Genomic DNA, 23,126 nt, shown 5'->3' on the forward strand with positions numbered 1-23,126 from the left:
CTCCCTAGGCTCGCTCTTCTCTCCTCTTCTTCCCAGCACCCGCTGCTCTAGCGACGGCTCGACGGAGGCGGTGCTAATGCAGGCAAGGTAAGACGAGGAGGGGCGAGACTCTTCGGGTATTTATGCAGGGAGGAGGCGAAACGAATGGGCGACGAAGTCGGGGAGATTTTCCCCCCGATCCAGCGCAGTTAACCACGAGCCGATTTCACCGGCCCACGCGCCCACGTCTCCCGCATTAAATGCGAGGACAGTTACGTCCCATCCACCACGTCACGCTCGGCCACTACGGCAGCAGGCGTCGTTTCGTCTCCCCAGGAAACCGCCTCAAAAGGCGCGCCACCCGTTGTCGAGCCAATGGGGAAGATATTCCCCGTGGCCTATTCCTTTCGTATGAAGGAACTAGGCTCTGAGCCTATTACGATCCAGGGGTTCGAAGGCTAGGCCCCAAAGGGTTTCGACAGCCGCCCTAGGATAACAGAGTCAGGGACGACCGTGGGCGAGCCTATACGGGGCCAAGGCCCAAGCAAGCGAAACGCTTGGGACGCCCAAAGTCATGTCCGAGACCGGAGGAAAGTCTCCGAATGGGATCCCACCGTAGGGAGGCACCAAGCCACCGAGGCCCAGCGAACGGCCTTGGCACCCACTAGAGAAATCCTCTAGTACTCTTGGAGTGTGTCTCTGGACCGCTAGCCGTCCCCTAGCGAACGGGGTACGGGCCTCCACTCGGACTACCCGATAACAGCTCATCGGAAGTGCCACCGCTCGTGCCCATCGAGAGTAGCGAGGCACATTCCACCCTCCTTCCGAGCGAAAAGGAAGCATGAGGGTCGTACAAAAAGATAGGAGAGCTCCTGACGGCCCTCTCACCCTGTGCAGAGGCTAGGGGGCTCTTCCTGCAAATACGCCGAGACCCCACAACCCGGGCTCACGCCCAAAAGGGGCCTCGGCAAACAAACCCTCACGCGCGAGGGGCGTATAAAGAGTCAGGGGAACTCCCGACGGCCCTCTTGCTCCACGTAGAGGCTAGGGGCTCTTCCTGCAACCTTGCCAAGACCAGAATGGGCTCGGCAAACAAACCCTCCGTCTGAACGAAAAGGATATGTGAGGGTCGGATGAAAAAGTCAGGGGACCCTCGACCGCCCTCTTGCTCTAGGCGGAGGCTCGGGGGCTCCTCTTGCACCCAAGACCAAGACAAATGGTCCAAGCCCACGCTAGAGGTTTTGTTACAAAACACGACAAAGGGCACCAAGCCTGTTACGGTCCAGGGGTTCGAAGGCTGGGCCTCCAAGAGGTTTCGACAGCCGCCTCAGGGCAACAGAGTCAGGGACGACTTCGGGGCGAGCCTACGAATGGCTGAGGCCCGAGCGAGCAATCGCTCGGGGCATCCTAAGTCGTGTCCGAGACCGGCAGGGAAGTCTCTGAATGGGATCCCACCGTAGGGAGGCACCGAGCCACCGAGGCCCAGTGAACGGCCTCGGCACCCACTAGAGAAACCCTCTGGTACTCTTGGAGTGTGTCTCTGGACCACTAGCTGTCCCCTAGCGAATGGGGTACGGGCCTCCACTCGGACTCACCCGTTAACAGCTCACCGGAAGTGCCCACGCTCGTACCCATCGAGGGTAGCCTGGCACATTCCACCCCTCCTTCCGAGCAAAAAGGAAGCGTGAGGGTCATACCCAAAGTCAGGGGGACCCCTGACGGACCTCTCGCTCCGTGCGGAGGCTAGAGGGCTTTTTCCTGCAACCTCGCCGAGACCCCCGCAACCCAAACTTGCGCCTATGGGCTCGGCAAATGCGATAAGAACTACTCGTTCAAACACGAAAATAAAAAAGCCCCTGGAGGAGTAACTCCACTCCTCCAGGGCCTCGGGGGCTACACCCGGCGGGTGCGCTCGCGCGCACCCACCGGAACCTCAAGAAACAAAACCCAATTCCTACGGGAGCGGGTACGAACCAAGCCTCGGCAAACCCTCAGGGAGAGTGCACGCATTCCCCCAGAGGCTCGGGGGCTACTGTCGGGTACCTTAGAACAGGGTACCCTGAGCGAACATCAAAGGGGTCGCTTAGGTCCCATTAAAAAACAAAGCTAGAAGATAAGCCGTGGGCCCCTCACCCGCCACAACCGGGCCCACCAAGCCCTCCGCCTCGCCTCGAGCCTCGCGCAGGAGGTCTCGACGTCCTGACGTGATCTCCGCCTCGCGCGAGGCTCTCCACAGGATGCCTCGACAGGGAACGCAATCTCCGCCTCGCGCGAGGCTCCCCACGGAAGGCCTCGGTAGGGGGTGCATTCTCCGTGTCGCGCGAGGCCTCTCACAGAAGGCCTCGACAAGGAGTCCAATCTTCGTCTCGCGTAAGGCCTCATTCTCCGTGTCGCTCGAGGCCGGTTCATCCACGGCCCGTCGCCCCCCCCCCCCCCGCCTCGGCCGACCTTCCCGACAGCACGTCGTGTCTCATTAATACTTCAACCACTCCCGCAATCTCTGCCGGACGAGGGCTCGACGCCACGGAATGGCCGACGGGACCTGAGGTCGCATCATCGCCATACCGGCCGGGATAGGGCACGGCGGGGATTACCGGCCACTGTGTTCTGACGCTGTGCCCACGATCAACGCCCACACTGCACTGTGTCCCGCCATCCCCGCCTCGAAAACAACATTGCACGGACAACTTGTCCCGGGACATCACCGCCTCCAAGCCGACGCACTAGATCAGCCGCCCACTCGGGGCCTCGGCACTGTGCACCAAGGTCTCAGCTATCTTGGGGATCGTGCCCGCCGAGACCCCCCATTGCGGTACAGCCTCGGCACCAGCCAAGCCTCGGCCTCGCGCACAGTCCGTCCATAGCGATTTGCACGTCCACCGCCGCACCCACTTCGAGACGGTCCCAAGGCTCTCACGACGCACAGGATCGGATGGGACTAGCACGCCGCCCCAGTGCTCCAAGGACGGACCACTCCGACGACCACGCCGCCACTGGGACAGGCCACAGGGCTCGAACATGTCGCCCCTGTTGGCACGACGCCGCATAGTTAACACATGTACTGTCCTTGTCCTCCCCTCAACTATAAAAGGAGAGGACTTGGGCCACTTAGAGGGGGACGAACGGAGAAGAACACCTGGTAACACCCACACACACACATCCTAGCCGCCTGAGAGCAATGTCTCAGCGGCCTACGTGACACCTTGCCGAGACCTGGGACTAGCTCCCTCTCCCCTAGCTTGTAACCCCCTACTACAAGCACTTCGGTGCGAGGAATACAAGATCGATCTCTCAGACTGGACGTAGGGCATCGATTGCCCGAACCAGTATAAACCTTGTGTCTCTTTGCATCACCATCCGGGATTAGGGGCACGCAGTTCAAATTCACTGGTTGGTTGAGGACCCCCCGGTCCGAAACACCGACACCGTTTGACGTACTCTTTGAAAAGCGAGATATGCAATGCGGCTAGTTTCTAACCCCGTCTCATATCAAATACTTATAGGGCAAATAAATACACGTAGCAATTCGTAGCAGATGAGAATGAGATAGGGACTTAGATTTTTATGCAGTGAAAGACAAGCCACGGATGCATGTAGGGGTTGATATCGATCGAGCCGGTTTGACTCAGCTTGGTCTAACTAGAGCTAGGTCGTTTAGCTCGCGAGCTACGTAGTATAGCACAAAAAGCACTCATTGTACATGCGTATGCATCAATACCCTATTTTCATACTTTGACCATGTCAGTTCAGCACTAAAATGAAGCAATGAAGCATTACTGCATCATTTTACATACTTAGTGTTGTATACCAAATTCGCGCCATCGATGGCGCCTTCTTGCTAACTATGCTCTGGAGCTCCAAACCCGGTCGAGACGGTGAGTTGGTTGGCGGCTAGTGACGACGCTCTGACCAGATCGACGGAGGTCAGAGTGCATGGGGGCAGGAGCAGGAGAAATAGTGGATGCTTATGCTTGGGAGACGAATCATGGATGCGGAAGTCTAGGAACAATTGGGGTGGGAGGGTCTTAGCGTTAGTTGTGATCTCGTGGGATTGTGATATTTGCTTCTTGTGAGCGGCAACTCAAACCAAAGCAACACCAATCCACTCCTTCCTTTCCTTGGTGACCTAATATCGAATTCCAAATTGCATAGTCTCCTAATCCCCATCCATTATTGCGAGTGTGCGATAGACAAACCCTTGGTTCGAACCTTCACGGCGCCCGGAGGGGCCCCTTTGCTCCTAGACTCCTTACGGTTAGTGTTTAGCAACTGCTGCGCCACGAGTGTGCACTATGAGGGAGCGATGCGGGACGACGATCGGCGGTTGTCGGAACACTCAGGATCCAAACCATCGACCAGACGAGCAGCTGCTTGCTGGCAAGGGGGGCAAGCGACAACATAAGTGAGGACTCATGACTGTGAATCTATAATTTTTCTGATTTATAGCATGATTGTTATTTGCACGTACGTTCATCCCGTAGATTATCACTGGTTTGTAAAGTAAAATAAAGAAAAGAAAAGATCAATTGGCAAGTTAAGGAGAGGGACACCATAAGCCACCCGTTTCCAAGTCACGAAGCAACGGTAAAGTCTCAATCAAAATTGTATGTAGTGCTCTTTTAGTATTTTTTTTCTAGTTCATGTTTATTATTAGTTTGTCCCATGTGTATCAGTTGAAATTAAACAATACGTGCATTTGATTATCGGTAATGTACCTTGGTGGCTGAGTTGTGTTTTGGACCTTTAGATTGGATCCTTTTTTTTTTTTTTTGGAACGCACAGCATCTAGGCCGGGACGGGACCTGCCTGTGTTTTGTGCTTGTGCCGGTGCCGGTGCATCTAGGTGTGGCTGGCCGATTTCGCAGGCCCACCGCATACTCCTAGCATGAGAGAGAGACCATCATCATAACAGTCCACCCCTTTTCTTTTTCTTTCCCTAAAAAAAGCTTTTCTTTTCCTTAGTTTTTTTGCCCTTTTTCCTCTCTGTGGATCGCCCAAGCAGTGAGACCTGTGCTTCTCATGTTCTGATGATGGTCTTAGTGATGAGATGAGACCGCCCCCACTTTGATTCGCATCTGGACCAACAACGGCAACCAACGGGGGAAGAAGCTTCCTCCTGCTCGTCCAGTAGAGCATCTGCAAAATAGAGGTAGCACAGCGTGCAAGGTCCGGTGGGTTACAGCTTAAGTAGTACTACAGGGCATCGTGGGCACGTATTAGCAAAAGCACTAAACCGATCCCAACAGTAGTCATATTCGTTTCTCTTATAATCCGTCTTTTTAGTTTATTTTTTAGCTGGAACAGTGATTTTCTCTCACAATAAATCAGCCAGAACAGTATTTCAGCTTTGTTTTTTCAGCAAATTGAATGGGAGGCACTTGTCAGTTGTCTAAATGAACACATGGTTGTGGCCAACCCCAAAAGGAGCATGATCCGCCGGTTCGGCAATGATTGAGCCCCGTCTAATCACGAGGGGCTGTACCTCCTCTTCTTGTAGCAGCGCTACAGCGGTTAATAAGAGGGCAAACGATTCGGAACGGACAGGCGCGCAGAGGCCAAGAACAGGTGAGAGTGATGTTCCCTTGGGACGGCCACATTATCTGTACTGATGCTATCTGACAGCTGATCCGGAAACCCGTCTCAACCGTACTTGATTATCTATAAGAGCTTGTTTGAATCACCTGATATATATTTAGGCGAGTAAAGTCATGTTCGAAATTTGAATGCATTTAGAAAAGCGATCCACTAGTTAGTTCACTGCTTGAACACTTTAGCAATGACGTTCGCGCAGAATCTAAGAGAAAGGTCTCGTCTTTAATTAATTCGAATAAAAAATGCCGCACTACGATCCTAAAAAGAAAACGACAGAAACAACCGGGGGATGGATAAACTGAAGCAGGCGCATCAGAGATCAGAAAACCGGGGAACAGTCAGCGCATCACACAATCAGAAGCAACCAGAGGTTCTCATCACCGATCACACCATTACACAGCAGAAACACGACGACGAAGATCGACCACCTATGAAACCCTAGCAACCACCAAAGACGGACAGACTGACTCATACTCTAGGACACAGAATTCAGACTCAAGTACTCAACCACCTCTCAGATCAGCAGCCGCACGAACGCCATCTTATTCAGAGGGGAGGGGAAACGGAACGGAACGACGAACGACGACGGAGAGAACGAGGGCGGCCGCACGCTCGCCGACAGCCATCAGATCTGGCCGCAGTCGGCGATCTTGACCTCCTTAGCAGTGGACCCACTGCGAGACCCAACCTTCTCGATGCCCTTGACCACATCCATCCCCTCCACAACCTGCCCAAACACGACGTGTTTCCCGTCGAGCCACGGGGTCGGCACGGTGCAGATGAAGAACTGGGAGCCGTTGGTGTTGGGCCCGGCGTTGGCCATGGACAGCACCCCGGGGCCCGTGTGCTTGCGCACGAACTTCTCGTCGGCGAACTTCTCGCCGTAGATGGACTCCCCGCCGGTGCCATTGCCCCGGGTGAAGTCGCCGCCCTGGCACATGAACTCCGGGATCACGCGGTGGAACGTGGACCCCTTGTAGTGGAGCGGCTTCCCCGATTTCCCCGCGCCCTTCTCGCCCGTGCAGAGCGCGCGGAAGTTCTCGGCGGTGCGCGGGACCTCGTTGGCGTAGAGCTCCATCACGATCCGGCCTGCTGGCGCGCCGCCGACCGTCATGTCGAAGAAGACACGGGGGTTCGCCATCGCCGCCTGCGGCCTAGGGTTCTGGCTCTGGGATCTGGAGTTGGGTGGGGGATTTGTTAATTGAGCAGAGGCGGAGGATTCGGTGGATGACCTGGGACGGGAGGGGGAGACCCGGTGCGGTTAAATAGCCGGCTCGGGAGGTGGAGACCCGTTGGATCTGGACGCGTGGCGCGATCTCACGGGGTGGGCGCTAACCCCGCTTGGGTTGAGGCGGTGGGGTACTGGGGTTAGTAGAACCGTGGTTAGGTAAGTCTCCGGCCGCCCCAGCGCCCGTCGTGTCACTGACAGCCCGGGTTCTCTCGAGGCGGGTGACGCGGGTGTGGGGCCGGTTTCGGTGGGTCGGTTTTGTCAGCGATTGGGGGTAGCGGTGCGTGCGAGAGGCACTTGGATTCTTCTTCTCGTCCACGCCAGGCTTGGGTGGGCTGGGTTAATCAGTCTGTTCGTTTTTTTGTTTCAGCCAGCCTAAATCAATTAGTCAATAGTGTTTTTCTCTTAAGGAAGAAGGGCTGGATTTTTGTCAACGTATAAGGTCGGTGGACGTGGTCCAGGGAGCCGAGACGGTGCCGTGCGCGCCGCCCCGGGAAAGCGGTGCACGGACCGGGTGCACGTGGCTGCGCCCGTCGTGGTCGTCGTAGGACGGTAGGGGGAGGATATGCCGTTGCCGCCGTGTGCCAGTGGGCGAGATATTCCCGGGCCGGGCCCGGCATGTGATGTGCGGCCGCCTGCCCTGCTGCCGCTTGGATAGTTGGATTGGACCGCGCCGGACGCCGGCCCAACAGTCAGGTTCAGGTCTTTTTTATTTTTTTGGTTAGCTAATTGTACTACTCCCGAACCGTACAGCACGAGTATACGTGCTTTGCATGGTCCTGTGCAGCACAGGGGCACAGCACGTCCTTGCCGCTGTGTTTGCGTACACAAACCCAGTGCATTCATTGACGGAGCCCAGGTGGTGTGAGGTGTGTGATGGTTGATGAATTATTATATTATATATATTAAGAACACATCGTAAGTCACTTGTCATACACAAACCCTGCGTCATGATTCCTGCTTCAAAAACAGTGTGAAACCATGGGAAAACATAAAATGTCGACGAGCAGCATGTTCTACAGCCCAAGTTGCTGCTCCCCTTCTTTATTCGCATTCGCAACAACGCGTTGCGTCCAGAATCCAAAACACAATTGCCAATTGCTGCTCCTTTTGGGGGTCCCCAAATTCATTCGTTTCTCACTACTTGCATCCAAGGGCGGGGGGTGGATATGGACGGATCGGAGTCGGCGTTTTCGTCCCCGTACGTCCATATCTCCGAAATTTCTTTTTGACGTTCACATCTCCAGAATAACTTTGCTAGCTGGTCAACCTAACGGATGCTAAAGGTGTGGCAACGGCATAACCTGTCTCTAACTTGTCCTGTAACAGATATGCACCATAGCAAGCTAAGTGCTTATATATATGTGGCAAGATTGCGATCACCTTGTGATTCCAATTTCCAATTGTCGTCTTTTTAATGGACAGAGAGATGCTTTAGAAATGCCAATCATCATCATAAGATGAACATGAAGACGACCACTTTGTAGTACGTACAGAATATAGATTGAGTAGTGACTAAATGTATTCTCAAAACTTTTCCTTTTAATGGCAAACGTGTTGATCACCGTCGCTAAAAAAATTATTCTCAAAACTTAACCCGAGTAAATAAACAGTCGCGAAAAGAAAATAGACCAATTCAAAATGCTACCCGGTATTTTTCTTTCTTTTTTTGACCGTCGCGAGCCTGACCCAAGCATGACATTACGTCAACTTTTTAGGCCACACCAACGAGAACGGACGCGTTGTGTCAGATTGGCTCCTGGGCCCAACCACTGATAGAGCCCAAAGGCCACATCAGGTCTACGGGCGTGCTGGCAGGAAAGCCCAGAAACAATCGAGTGCTCTTCCACCGCGCGTCGGCCCGCCCACGTACACGTCTGCGCCTCCGCCTCCGCCTCCACCTCCACCGTGCTTCGCCGGCGGCCGCCGCTCCACCTCCACGCCGATATGGGCGGCGGGCGGAAGCGGCGGCGGCGCGACGGCTCGGATGCGCCGTCGATGCACCCGCGCAACCGCTACGCCGCCGCCGCGCCCGACTTCGCCGCGCTGGCGGAGCTCTACCCGTCCTTCCGCCCCTTCGTCTCCGTCTCCGACCGCGGCCGCGCGTCCGTCGACTTCACCGACTTCTCCGCCACCCGGGAGCTCACGCGCGTGCTCCTCCTCCAAGACCATGGCGTCAACTGGTTGGTGTCACTGGCTACCCCCCCTCCCCTTATTACTCTGCCTTCGGCTCTTGCAATGAACCCTAGCATGATCCCCTGTGCCGAATTTGCTGCTGGCTATGATCGTTCGCTCCACCTTGCCCATGGAATCCATGAAACCGACAAGTACTGTGATGGGTGTATGAAGTTTGAATTGTTTTACTGTTGTCTACTTTCAGTATTTGGGACTAATTGTCCGTTTACAAACTGCTGATGTTACACACGTACTCTACCAAGTGATAACAGTGAACGGGAAAATCGTACGTTTTGGTTTGAATTCAACATTGACTTCTAGGTTTCACCTAGTTTTCCATGCATGCTGTTGCACTGTATTTCATTCATTGTGCTTCTTATTTGCATATTTTGTGCTTAGACATTTCAGTAAATATTTGTCCCTGCTTTAGGGTAGACTATTCGATGTAGAAAATAGACATTTCAGTAAATATTTGTTACTGCTTTAGGGTAGACTGTTTGATGTAGAAAATACTCATATGGCCACATTAAAAGTAACTTTTGTTCTTACAAATTAGATCCTTGCTAAAACTAAGAAAGGTTTAGTTAAAAAAAATCCATCAAAGTCTATATGCAGCACGCACACTGTTTGCTCTATGTTTTGGATGTGATTTTCATGCAGTATAGCTATGCTAGACCATTGTTTAAACACGATTTTAATCTTAGCTACTGTTAGGTGGATTCCAGATGGACAGCTCTGCCCTACTGTTCCAAACAGGTCCAACTACATTCACTGGATCGAGGATCTTCTCTCCTCAGATCTGATACCACCAATATCCGGCTCAAGTGAGAGAGTGAAGGGCTTTGACATTGGAACAGGTGCCAATTGCATCTACCCTCTCCTTGGAGCATCTTTACTGGGATGGACCTTTGTTGGATCTGGTATTCCTTTCTACCTTCTGCACTTCATGTTCAGTTCTGAGAATCATTGTCTCGTTAAATGAGAGATGTATACACTCAATTATGTAACTGTCTTTTGTTTGTAGATGTCACTAATGTTGCTCTTGAATGGGCTAAGAAGAATGTGGAGAGCAATCCACACCTAGCAGAGCTAATTGAAATCAGAAATGCAAATGCACCGTCCTCTGAATCTGAATATGTTGTCAGGGAAGCTGCAAGGGAGAAAATTTTAGAGTCTGCGGAGGATGTAGCTATGCCAAAGGCACATATCCTTGTGGGTGTTGTAAAGGAGAGTGAGAGCTTTGACTTCTGTATGTGCAATCCTCCATTCTTTGAGAGCATAGAGGAAGCTGGTCTTAACCCAAAAACATCATGCGGTGGGACAGCTGAAGAGATGGTTTGCCCTGGTGGCGAGCTGGCATTAGTTACACAAATCATTGAAGATAGTGTTTCCCTTAAGAACTCTTTCCGGTAATTCAAAGCTTTTCTCACTATGGTAATGCGTGTTATGTTTTTGTATTCATCTGTACGATGGTTTTGTTATTTTGTTGTTTAGGTGGTTTACATCGATGATCGGCAGAAAGGCAAACTTAAAGTTATTGATCTCAAAGGTTCGTGAGGTTGGGGCCTCAGTCGTGAAAACTACTGAATTTGTACAAGGTCAGACAGCTAGATGGGGCCTTGCTTGGTCATTCATTGCTCCAAGACCAAGAAAAATGGTCCTCAGCCACAGTGTTCCAGCAAAAAACCACCATTCCTTTATGCTTCAGGTTGGCATCATTTCACCTTTTGTCCCTTTACATATGTTCTGTCATTCAAACTGACAAGTTACCCAGCTGGGTCTCGTTAACAAACCAAGGTCTTGTTTAGATCACCTCCAAATTCCAAGTTTTTTCACTCTCTCTCCATCACATCAATTTTTAGCCGTTTGCATAGAGCATTAAATGTAGGTAAAAAAAATAACTAATTGCACAGTTTAGTTGGAAATCACGAGATGAATCTTTTGAGCTTAGTTGGTCCACGATTGGACAATATTTACCAAATAAGACGAAAGTGCTACTATTCATCGGGTTGAAATTTTTTGCAATCTAAACATGGCCCAAACAAAAAATTCCGGCTCATATCTGCACTATACTCCAGCTCATATCTGTTCTGTGAAGCTCTGGGTATCCAAACTTGCATAGTTGAGATGTTCAGATTGTTTTGTTTGTTGTTTTACTTATTTGCCTAGTTAACCTTGTAATAAGGTTGAAGCAATCTTGTTGACTAACTTCATTCAGAAACCTTCCTGTCTACTTCACCTGTTTCTCAAGCGGCTATGTTTATGTAAGAATCATTGCTACTCTACTATATTTGCACTTTGTCTAACCTCTGTTTTCAAATGTATATTTGGCATAATGAAATAAGGGCCTTCGGCGTGAACATGGTGCATTCCAAGTTCTGAAATCAACTGAGGCTTTCTTTCTAGCTTCTAATCTATCATGCAAAACTGATTCGTTGTCCTTTTCGGTCGATGTAAGTTTCTTTGTTAGTATGACACTAATTCAGCTTCATAAATTTCATCGTAACAGACATGTAAACACTGATCTCCTTGAGATCTATGATGTTTATGCATTGTGTTCTCGTGTTAATACTGGCTTGAAATATTTCTTTAGGTCACGCTGTCAGAAGAGCAGATTGAGGCTGCAATATTGCATGGGGATGATTATGCCGGTTCTCTAGAAGACAGCACTGCAAAGTTACAAAGTGCTGTCAAGGGAATATCATTTCGTATTACAGTATGTTGACTGCAAATTGCGTTTCTGATACTTTGTTAAGTTTCTTTTCTGAAATAATTGTCGCACATCTTTTTTTTTTATCCTCGTGTAGGTGTTTGAACAAATTCCTGGGACCCTCCTAATCAAAGGTTCATTATTGAATAATAAAGCATTATCAGGTAGTCCCATGGTCTTTATGTGACTATGCATATTACACGATCATACTGAAACACCTTTATCAGATTGCATTAAGATATGACATGCATTTATGGTCTACTGTATTACAGTATGTTGACTGCAAATGGCCTATTCGCTCGTTGGAGTCAGGGCTTATCAGCCAGTCAACAGTATTTTCTTCTCACATCAAACCAGCACCAGTCGGGCTTATCAGCCCAGAAATCAATCAGCCAAATAGTTTCTTGTGTAACTATACACTTATCAAATCCATCTCAAATAGCATGGTGCCTCCATGTTGAGCTGTTTATGTCCTTCCCATCTACTGTATAGAACAGTTGAATGAACTACTACTATGCATTCATGACACATGAGATCTGAAACCCATTCCGGTAATGCTATTACTCTTGGGTGTCCAGGATGGTGACTTCCTTTTGTATTAGTTCGTCGATGCTTTTACTACGCCATGTGCTCCCTATTTATAATGAAATCTGTTCATCGAGACTGAAAGTTCGATGCACCAATAAACGCCAAATCTACAGGCTGGCATATGTAACTACTGTAGCATGTCTAGTCCAACTTTGCCAAGCTGTGCTGGGCCGATAGTGATAAACTGGTCCTGAAGAATAGTTGTCTATCATGTAAAGAGGGAGTGGTGGTGGTACTGATGTCTGGCTGGCTCTTGCATATGGCTTGACAGGTTTGTCACCGGCTCTAGACAGATGCTAGTGGCTAATCTCACGATGGAGACATAAATGACACTAGGGTATCTTAGGGACCATTTCTAGATTGGCTGTTGGTCTGTAGGAGGCAGAGCCTGTACATCCGGATCATATGACATGTTGGTTTTAAAGCTCTTCTATTACCGACTGTCTTGGTTGTGGAGGATGGAACTGTTCATTTTACGAATCAAACCAAAAGTTATCAAATAATCTCCTGGCTAATTCTTTCGTATTTGTTTCATGAAAACTGAAACTGCTACAAAATGTGCTGTTCATGTGTACTATATATGCATATGCACAGATGCATATATTACATTAACCTCATGTGACTACTGTTATCCCAATGGACTTGCTTAAGAACCAAGAGCATAGTTGGCCTGTTCGCTTGAACTTATCAGCCGGCTTATCAGCTAGAATCTACAGTATTTTTCTCTCACAACAAAACAGCTTTAGCCAGCTTTAATACCAGCCGAACAAGCTGGCTCTCTTTTATTATTAAGGTACCTGTCCTGGTGACAAGGACACTCATTTTCCTGTTTTTTTTTTCTGCAGGAACCTTCTCATCATTATTCTCTCAGTTGGAGGACGCTTTAAGGATGGAATGCCTCAGTAAGGTCCGATAGGTTGTTAATTATGAGCTTTGATGCCTCTGCACGGATAAGTCTTTTGGATGCTAAGGAATGTGCAAAATGAAATCATGAGACAGCAATAGCTTATTAGCTTAGCCACGAGCCACAAACAAAGATGCTGAGCTGTGATGGGAACTCGCACTTGCACTGTAGAAATCATTGTTGCTCGCATCTTTTCTTCATGTGCAGTGATGGCAAGGTTGTGAAAATACAAGCATTATGGCCCTGTTCGCTTTGCTAAAAAGCAATGGCTGAAAGTATCGTTCGTTGATTTGTTGTAAGAGAAAAACACTGTTCGCTTGCTGAAATAGTACCGGCTCATAAGACAAGTGAACAGGGCCACATGTGTTGGCTTTATTTCTTATCTGGGTTTGGAGAACGACTTGACATGGCAACAATGGGAGTCTTGCTTTCAAGGCCCTGCAGCGGCACGCACCATAAACCATTTCAATGACACTGTCACACTTAGTGACAACATAGAACATCAATGGTCTGTACAGACTGGATATCTGGTACACGGCATTGGCTTTGCCTCCACAGTTTATTCTTTTGTTATGGCACGGCAACTCAGGTCAACGCTTTGAACTTCAGTGAACCGGACAGTGCATGGAACTGCTATTGCTTCAAATTGATGGGTTTCTGGAACATGTTTGTAGTACAATGCCTGTGGGCCGGTAGCAGTGGCTAATGTAATCGTCTGTACGAAGTATGATATCTTTGTCCTTTTTGTTGATGCCATGTGATGTTTTTCACCCTGTTCGCTTGTTGGTTTCAGCAAGCCTAAATCAGCCAGCCAACAGTGTTTTCCTCTCACAACAAACCAGCACCAGCCAGCTCAAACCAGCCCAGAAACCAACCAGCGAACGGGCCCAAAGGATGTGAGCCCTAGGATGTGAGCTCAAGGTTGCATGCATGACCTGTGGATTCGTATCTTCGGTTTAGGACGCGTTTAGATGCAAAATTTTTTGGGTTTTGGCTACGGCAGCACTTTCATTTGTATTTGGCAATTAGTGTCTAATTATGGACTAATTAGGTTCGAAAGTTTCGTCTCGCGATTTCTCATCCAACTGTACAATTAGTTTTTTTTTCATCTACATTTGGTACTCTATGCATGTGCCGCAAGATTCGATGTGATGAGTACTGCGCAAAAAATTTTGGGAACTAAACAGACCTTTAGATGACTCATGAAGCTTCAATGTTTTTCGAGGCGAAACAGAAGTGGGCACCTCACAGGGGCATGTTTCCGCAAGTAGTTTGATATTTGTTGCACGTCGCTTTTGTTATCTATTTTTCTGGCTGTGTTCGCTCGTTAGTTTCAGCCAGGGCTTATCAGCCAGCCAACAGTGTTTTCCTCTCATAACGAACCAGCACCAGCCGGGCTTATCAGTCCAGAAACCAACTAGCGAACAGGCCGGTTGTTATCTGTTTGGTAGTATTTGGTAGCTGATGTATACAGGACCTATGTGGTCAAGTGGAAGCATAGACAAGCTAAACATGGCGTGCTCAGGAGTATCCATCAGCGCCCCAGCTAATGGTCAAAAGATCCTTCCGTTCTAATATTTGCAAGCTTGGGGAAAGAAATTACACCCTACTCGTCAAGATTAAAATAGAAAAAGAGAAGGCACGGTATCACTTAGTCGGCAGAAGTAATCGATGTCTAGGGCCGTGTCCAACTCTAATCAAGTTTCTTCGGTTGCTGATATCTTGACAGATATTGTGAATTGGCACGTCAATGTTCAAAGTCGGATTTTTTGGGATGTGATCATGTCAAAACGCATTGGAATGGAGGAAAGTGTAATCGTACGATTATGGTGTACTATGTAATAGCAATGTTGCCCAACCAGATTTGCAGGCCCATCATATGCTCTTTAAAAATTCATCTTAGGGTGTGTTTAAACGTTCATATGCTCTGTCAAAATTCATCTTAGGGTCTATTTAGATCTACTCAAATAGTAGACAGTTGCTACAATTTAGTGGTGGATCTATACTGTCCAACTAATAGATCACCTAATTGTTGGCAAGATACCTAACTACCTATAGCTAATAGACTAGCAAAGTGTTAGAACATCTCCAAAAGTCCAAATCATCATTTGGAGAGTCATTTGAGTAAAAATCGTTTTCTATATTTTTGTATTCTCCGACGGCTTTTCTATATCTTGTACGCAGTCTAGAGAGCCATCCTCGCTCTCCATATTTAGATAGCGAGAAATCCGGAATAGAGGATATCTATATTTGGATATCTAATTGATGAAGAGGTTGTTGGAGGGTATTTTTCCACCAACATATCTATTCCTCGAAATTAGAGGAGGTATAAAGAGTGTCTTGGAGATGCTCTTAGCTAGCTAGTATCTCAAAAGCAGCTAATTGGTAGCAAATTAACTGAAATACTCTCGTGCCAATTGACAAGTATTATCAACTAACTATTATCTAGGCAGAGTTAAGCTACTCCTTCCTTCTATAGAGTAAAAAACAGAGGTATTTTTGATAAAAAAAACAACAATTGAGTTACTCCTCCCTTCTATAGAGTATTGAAATTGCATCTAGCACTTTAGTGAATTGAATGACAACACAATTAAAAGATTAACATGTTTGCTAAGTATTGAACATGATATTTATTATATCATACATTTCTGATATCCTTAAATAGATAAATTGTCATGCATCAAGGCGCAAATTGTATGTCGAACAAGCATGATATGCCATGTATATGGTCGATACTATGATGAAATAGCAAGTGAAGGTATAGAAAGAAAAGGAGACACGGTCTTACGCAAACATGTGGTCTCATTGAGATGGCATGCATTTATGTTGTGGAATATGGTTAAAGCAAATGAAGATAAACTGAGTCAAGTATCACAGTGCGTAATATTTGGCTACATGACCTGGGCATGACTAGATAGTGTTTTTTTTCAAAGAATAGTTAGCGTTGATTTAAGATAAAATTTGATTTGAGCGTCTATAACAAATTCACATGGTACACCTCGTTTGTCACTCCTTGTGCGATCCACCAAGGGTTCAAGCAACGTTGTGTGTGCAGTAGTTGCTAGCTTGATGTTTGGCGGTCATGGCTGCACGATTGCTATCAGTGCGAGAGTTATGGTCAAAACACTTTCGATTGTGTGTCTAGTTGTTGTTGACGATGAATTGCCGTAGTACTCTTCCGCGCCAACGAGAGACCACCAGGTGTGGACTCATGTCCCAGTTCTAAAGACAGATGATGTAGGATCATACTCCTGTCTTAGTTCTACTAGAGAAGTAGAGAGAGATGATGTAGGATCTCTTAGGTTGCATCCTAGTACTTGTCTGTTCTGGTTCGCTTTATTTGGTTGATGTTTGAGTCGTGTATCAATGTGCTTTTCAGAATTTTTTTTTGGAAATAGGAGCACTAATAGATGAATTAATCTTTTAGCCAATTTTTAACCCCGCCTAACATTCCTAGCATGTCCGTAATTTTTATTTTCTTAGTCCAAATCACATTCTCATCTCCTCCCTTTTTATTGATCAATCCTTTCTGAAATTCGGTTCCTTTCTAAATCGGGAGGTTCCGATGTCAAGAAACCAAACAATAATCTATATTAAAAAGTTCCCTCCCTCCATAATCGTATTATTACCATCAAAACAAACAATAAAGTTTTACAAAAATTTTCTGTCGACACGACAAAAACAACAGGCCACAAAGAATCAAACCATATAATAGTACCACTGGTATGGAGTTCACCAATCACGAGGAGGAGCACGAGGGCCATTCACGCCCGTGTATACCGGATCGAACCGTGTCCATTGCCGCCGGGCGCCGGGCCCACCCGTCATAACCCACAGAAAACCAACCAAACCAACAGCGCGGCTGCTGCCTCCGCCTCCGCCTTCCTCTCCCCCGACCGCCCCTGCCATGCGGGCCCACGCCACGCGTGAGACTCCCAAATGGGCCCACCCCACCCCTAGCTGCCGCTACCGCCCGCCCCGGCCCGACCGTCCGCGCCCGTCCCCCGAGCCATCTCAGCCGTCCGATCCTCCCGCGCCTTCCTCATATGCGCCGCCCCTCTTTCTATAAGTACCTTGCCGAGTCCACGGCCCGAGCAGATAAGATCGGAGCGGAGCCGGGTGAAGAAGGAAGAAAAAAAATCCACCCAAACAAACCCTAGGCAGCAGCAGCTAGGGTTCGGGGGTTGCGATGGCGACGGCGGCGCGGCTGCGGGGGACGGTGAAGTGGTTCAACGATACCAAGGGCTTCGGGTTCATCTCCCCCGAGGACGGGAGCGAGGACCTGTTCGTCCACCAGTCTTCGATCAAGTCGGAGGGCTTCCGCTCCCTCGCCGAGGGCGAGGAGGTGGAGTTCTCCGTCTCGGAGGGCGACGACGGCCGCACCAAGGCCGTCGACGTCACCGGCCCCGACGGATCCTACGTCAAGGGCGGGAGCGGCGGAGGCGGGGGCGGCGGGGGAGGCTACGGCTCCCGCGGCGGGGGCGGATCTGGCGGCGGCGGTCGCAGCTACGGCGGTAGCTGGGGCGGCGGCCGGAGATCCGGCGGCGGGGGCGGCGCCGGCGCTTGCTACAAGTGCGGCGAGCCTGGTCACATGTCTAGGGACTGCCCCAGCACCGACGGCGGCGGTGGAGGCTACGGTGGCGGTGGTGGCGGCGGCGGCTACGGAGGTGGCGGAGGCGGCTGCTTCAAGTGCGGCGAGCAAGGCCACATGGCCAGGGACTGCCCCAGCGGCGGAGGTGGCTACGGCGGTGGCGGATACGGTGGTGGCGGCGGCGGTGCCTGCTACAACTGCGGCCAGACCGGCCACATGGCCAGGGACTGCCCCAGCGGCGGCGGCGGCGGCGGCGGCGGCGGAGGGAGGTTCGGCGGTGGTGGCGGCGGCGACCGCTCCTGCTACAACTGCGGCGAGGCCGGCCACATCGCCCGCGACTGCCCCACGTGAGGTGGGTCCCGGTCCGGGTCCCGTCCAGCCAGATCAGATCGGATCGCTCGCGCCACCACCTGCTGGCCTGATGGCGCCGCCTCCCCTCCCTCTAGATCTCGCTGCCTAAGAACCTCTCACTGTGTCTCGGAGTATCGCTTTAGTTTTGCCGATCCGGGTGCCCATGAGCACCCGCCGCCGCCTCCTCCCACCCTGCAGAGGAGCGCGTCAGTCCGTCCGTCCGTCGTTTTCAGATTTTTTTCCCTCTTTCTGATCTTGGGTTCGTTTGGTTCGTAGAGGAACTCAAAGTAGTCATCATCGAGTGTGCTTGGTATCGTTGTCGTCGTCGTCGTCGTTAAGGTTTTAAGAAGAATTGAGAAGTGAGATGGATTGGTCTTGTGTTGCTTGAAGGAATGTCAAATCTGCCTCTCTTTTTTTTGTGGCTTGTTCTTCCAGACTGCTGATTAATCCTTGTGCTTGTTACTGCCTGTGCTTTTGATTACACGATTATGCTTCACTCGCGTGATTTGGTTACGATTATGTGCATATGCGCATGGGCAATGCACTTGTGGTACTTCAGTTCTGTGGGTGGTTGGATCACACGGTTGGCCGGTTGTTTGGTACGGATTGGAATTGCTGGCACCTACTACTATACTCCAGTACTACTCACATCTGCCTTGCCTGTGGTTGTTTTGTTGTGGATGGATGTGATGATGATGGCATGATGCTTTGCAGGGAGTGTGTGTGTGCAACAGAGGAGATTTGTTCGTGTGCAACAGAGAAAGGACGAGCTTTTCTGCTGCTGCTGGTGACACTCTGGTGTCAGTTCCCCATTGCTGCCTGTTCTTGTCATCTTGTGTCTGATTGGCCCTGCTCCCGGTATTAGTGCCACTAATTATCATCCTGTGTCTGATTCGCCCACAAAAATCTGGCCCCTCGCTGCTGCGATCTGCATTTGTCAATATCAGTCATGTTCTAACTGCATTGAGAATCAATATTGTATTTGTCAATAGCAGCCATCATGTTCAGCATTGAGAACTGAGAAGCATCTGCGCAACACATCATAAGCTGGCTGTGGTGTGCTTAAGGAAGATTTTGCCTACTGCTCGATTCCGATATGGCAAAAAAACGTTTTGCCTACTGCTTCATTCATATTTTGCCAGTTGATGGAGATTTTGCCTACTGCTTGATTTCAGTTCGGCTAAAAAAATTACACTTTGGCTGATGATGGAGGAGCGCGCACCTCTGCTTTGACAGGTTATCCTATTGTAGTGGGATGGACGAGTAAGGGGCGTTGGAATCCAGCTACTAAAATATGTTACACGGGATGTTAAATTATATAATCCGTCAGTACTCCGTGAGACGAATTAGCACATGTTTAATGTAGTAAACATTATCAAATCATAGACTAATTAGACTCAAAAAATTTATCTTGTAAATTAGTTGCAAACTATGTAATTAGTTTTATAATTAATCTATATTTAATACTCTATGTATATATCTAAACATAAAGCGACTAAATATACAGCGACTAAAATATAAGAGGGCAACGAAACATCCCCTATAGTAGCCTGTTGTAGTACGGTTTATAGGCTAAAGAAACTTCCAAGTGGTTCAGATGCCTTTGCTATCCTGTACTGTGGACGCTTTTATGCTGCGCGTAATCAGAATTTTTGGTGTGGACACTTTTATGCTGCGCGTAATCAGATTTTTCTTTTGGTGTACACTGCTGTACGACACTGTTGGTAGGCTGTGCTAGGTGGCAACTCTGCCACAGTTTCAGAGTTGTTTTGTACCAGGCTAAGGTGCTGTTTAGTTCATCTTATTTTGCAAAATTTTTCAAGATTCTTCGTCACATCGAATCTTTGGATGCATGCATGAAGCATTAAATATAAATAAAAAATAAAACTAATTACACAGTTTAGACGAAATTCACGAGACGAATCTTTTAAGCCTAATTAGATTATGATTAGACACTAATTACCAAATAACAACGAAAGTGCTACATTACTATTTCGCCAAAAAAATCGTCAACTAAACAAGGCCTAATAAGGAAAAGCGAAATTTTGCAGCAGGACAACACCGTTAAAATACATAATATGTTGATGGACATCGTAGCCAGTAGAATTTGTCCGGTGCTATTACAAAATCGTGTGCATTTGTCGTAACACACACCACGCTTATTATTTTATTCATTTAACGTATTCACGGAGAGAAGGCCGGAGAAATGATTTTATTGCCATCATCTTCAACCTCGAACCAATTTTTGCCGTACCACACCGCCGTGGCCATGTCTTCTCCGGCGAGGTCTTCCACGCGCCGCCGCTGCTCTTGTGAGTCCCCCTCCGCTGGCGAGCACACCCCCTCCTCCGGCGAGCTCCTCTAGCAAGTCTCCTTCCTCCGATGAGCTCCTCTGGCAAGTCCCCTTCCTCTATGCCGGCGTGGCTAGGGGTATGGCCACCCAGACCTAGGCATGTGGGGGTGGCGCGGCCACCCTTCACGGGGTCGTTGCTGTGCACGATAGGCTAGACGTCGGCGGTGGCCGAGATCCACCATTCCTCCAAATCCGCACCTGAGGATTCACATCAAGAACAGCGTCGGGCGTGCCGGTGCTGTTCTACCTAACTCTCGTACGAACACTGACAGATGAATCAGTTCACCACGATGTCTGCCAGAACAGAGTGGGGCGCCATGACCGGCGGATGACGCCTGCGCATGGCGCCAGTGACGGACATGACCACGATGTGGAGCCGTCCCTGTTGACATCTACAGTGTCACGCGGGACCCACATGAAGGAGAAGAAGGACCCGGCAATCCTGAAGGTCTTCTTCTCCCTCTCTGGTTCTTCTCTTTTCCTCTGATGTAACCCGCGTTTTCCCTGGGCCTATCAAAGGGAAAGCAGGGCACCTCATGAAAGAGCCCGAACCGATCGACCCATCAAGATCCGATCTAGATCCGCACAAAGAGCACGACACGAATGCACAGCAGAACAACGATTGAGCTCTCAGCACCCACTCACTCCTTTCACCAGAGACTTCGGATCTTTTCCTTCTCTCGCCCGTTTGTAACCCCTACTACAAACTTTCGGTGCGAGTAACACGAGCAGCAGCGACAAACACGAACCAGTATAAACCTCGTGTCCTGTAAGCACACCATCCAAGCTAGACGCGTAATAATACAAATTTACTCGTCGGTGGTAACTCGAAACACCGACAGATGTGTTACGACAAATACACATGATTTTGTAGTGGTACTAGAAAAATTCTGTTGATTACTATACCCATCAGCATATTATATATTTTAACGGTGTCCTGCAGCGAAATTTCGTGCCCTGCCCCGGACTCTCCCGGTGGTGCAGGACAGTACTAGTATGTTAGGCCACTCAGAATACAGACAGCATACAGTTCTAAGGGCCTGTTTGATGTCTAGCTAATAGTATAGCCAGTGCTTAGCAAACAATCGCTGCGTTCGTTACTCCTTTCGTTCCGAATAATAACTCGTTTTGTTTTTTAGGTGCATAGTCTTTGAAAGGTTATGTCTCTACAAAAGCCCGTACGATTTATAATTTGAATGGATGGAGCAGTTGTTAGCTGGGTTGTCTTATTATCTGCTACATAGCAAACAATTAGCTAACTTATAATTTGGAATAGATGGAGTATTCGTGAGCCAATTGTCTTATTATCTGTCGCAGAGCAAACAATTATGTCTTATTATTTGCCGCTTAGCTAACAATTACTCTCTCTATTCAAGAAAACATGCAACTACGCATTACGTGCCGGCAAAAGTAGTTTACGTTTGACCAAATTTTTAGAGAATACTATTCATATTTATGACTTCAAATTAATTTATTAAAAAAATGCATTTCATAATTAATCTAATAGTATTTATTTGATATCATAAATATTGATATTTTATTATCTATAATTAATCAAATTTGAGATATTAAACCATAACACTGTGCTGAATTACGTGTTTTTCTGGATGGATGGAGTACATGGCAGTGCTTGTTTCTCGGCTCTCGCTAAGACGAACCAGGCTCTCGCTAAGACGAACCAGTAGCACAGCCGGTTAATACAGTAGTTCACCCACTGATATTTTAGCTCTCTAATAGCTTGGTGGTGTTAGGATCTGCTAGCCAAAACAGCCACCTAAGATCCTGCTTGCATCCAATAGCATTCAATAGTTAGCTGGTTAATATAGCAGCTAATATTAGGGTAACCCTAATAAAAGAAACTAATAGTTTCTATAACATAGGATATCGCACTAAAAAAAGTACTGCTTTTTAATCCATGGTTTCTGTGAGTAATAATTATTTTCTTTTTCTCTCTCTCAATTCTATCTTCTTCCTCCAATGGAAGTGCGGCACGAGCCCGCTAGAAACTGGTGGTTGCTCCCCAATAGTGATTTCATGGTTTCTTGGTGCATTGGGTCAAGAGAAGACCTGATTTCTTCATGAAGAAACAATTTCTATGATTTTTACTCTCTTTCTTCATTAATTACGTTGCCATGTCAGCGTTTTACCTACGTGACAAGTCATTTAATGAGGATAAAAACTATCATCAATACATTATTGGGACTGCCCTTAGTAGTCTAACTATTAGCTCGCTATCTATTAGCTTGCGCGGTGGTTTAGATCTACTCGCTAAAAGTTAAGGTAGATGCATCGGTGGTCTTTTTTCTCTATAACGTCTTTTCTTTTCTATTTGTTACCGGTAAGGGGTGTGAATAAACGTATCGGTGGTTTTTCTCTTCTTTCTATAATGTCCTTCCTTTTCTATTTATTATTGGTAGGGCGCGTGAATAAAGGTAGACGGGAGGGTAAAAAACTATCCTTGTTGTTAGGGGGCCTAAAGTTTTCCTTTGCATTCTATTTGTTGCTAGAATTAACTTTGTTTGGATAGTCAGCGAGGTAATTGTTAGCTAGGTGTCCAGGTATAATTAGGTATGGCTATTCAAATCTATTGCAGCTAATTTTTAGAGACCAAGTATTAGTTGGGTAGAACCAAACGAAGCCTAACACATCTTAAAT

At 48.3% G+C, this 23,126-nt stretch overlaps 3 protein-coding genes across 4 annotated transcripts; 2 read left to right on the forward strand and 1 right to left on the reverse strand.

Annotated features, from left to right (window-relative positions):
- Positions 1–5,917: 5,917 nt before the first annotated feature.
- LOC136462585 (peptidyl-prolyl cis-trans isomerase-like) lies at positions 5,918–6,817 on the reverse strand. Its single transcript, XM_066461671.1, has one exon. It carries the CDS (start codon positions 6,710–6,712, stop codon positions 6,197–6,199), a length of 516 nt encoding a protein of 171 aa, XP_066317768.1. The 5' UTR covers positions 6,713–6,817; the 3' UTR covers positions 5,918–6,196.
- A 1,803-nt stretch (positions 6,818–8,620) lies between these two features.
- LOC136462586 (uncharacterized) lies at positions 8,621–14,162 on the forward strand. 2 transcript variants are annotated; one of them, XM_066461672.1, is made up of 8 exons: positions 8,621–8,982; positions 9,689–9,894; positions 9,999–10,383; positions 10,469–10,682; positions 11,320–11,427; positions 11,568–11,690; positions 11,782–11,848; positions 13,118–14,159. In XM_066461672.1, exons 1-8 carry the CDS (start codon positions 8,747–8,749, stop codon positions 13,186–13,188), a joined length of 1,410 nt encoding a protein of 469 aa, XP_066317769.1. In that variant the 5' UTR covers positions 8,621–8,746; the 3' UTR covers positions 13,189–14,159. The 2 variants fall into 2 exon arrangements, with proteins under 2 accessions (XP_066317769.1, XP_066317770.1); XM_066461673.1 differs by having other exon boundaries at positions 8,864–8,982; positions 9,700–9,894; positions 13,118–14,162.
- A 3,109-nt stretch (positions 14,163–17,271) lies between these two features.
- Positions 17,272–18,507, forward strand: LOC136462587 (glycine-rich protein 2-like). Its single transcript, XM_066461674.1, has one exon. It carries the CDS (start codon positions 17,366–17,368, stop codon positions 18,116–18,118), a length of 753 nt encoding a protein of 250 aa, XP_066317771.1. The 5' UTR covers positions 17,272–17,365; the 3' UTR covers positions 18,119–18,507.
- The last annotated feature ends 4,619 nt before the right edge of the window (positions 18,508–23,126 follow it).

The sequence above is a fragment of the Miscanthus floridulus genome, chromosome 7, assembly GCF_019320115.1.
Source record: "Miscanthus floridulus cultivar M001 chromosome 7, ASM1932011v1, whole genome shotgun sequence".
NCBI classification, from domain to species: Eukaryota; Viridiplantae; Streptophyta; class Magnoliopsida; order Poales; family Poaceae; genus Miscanthus; species Miscanthus floridulus.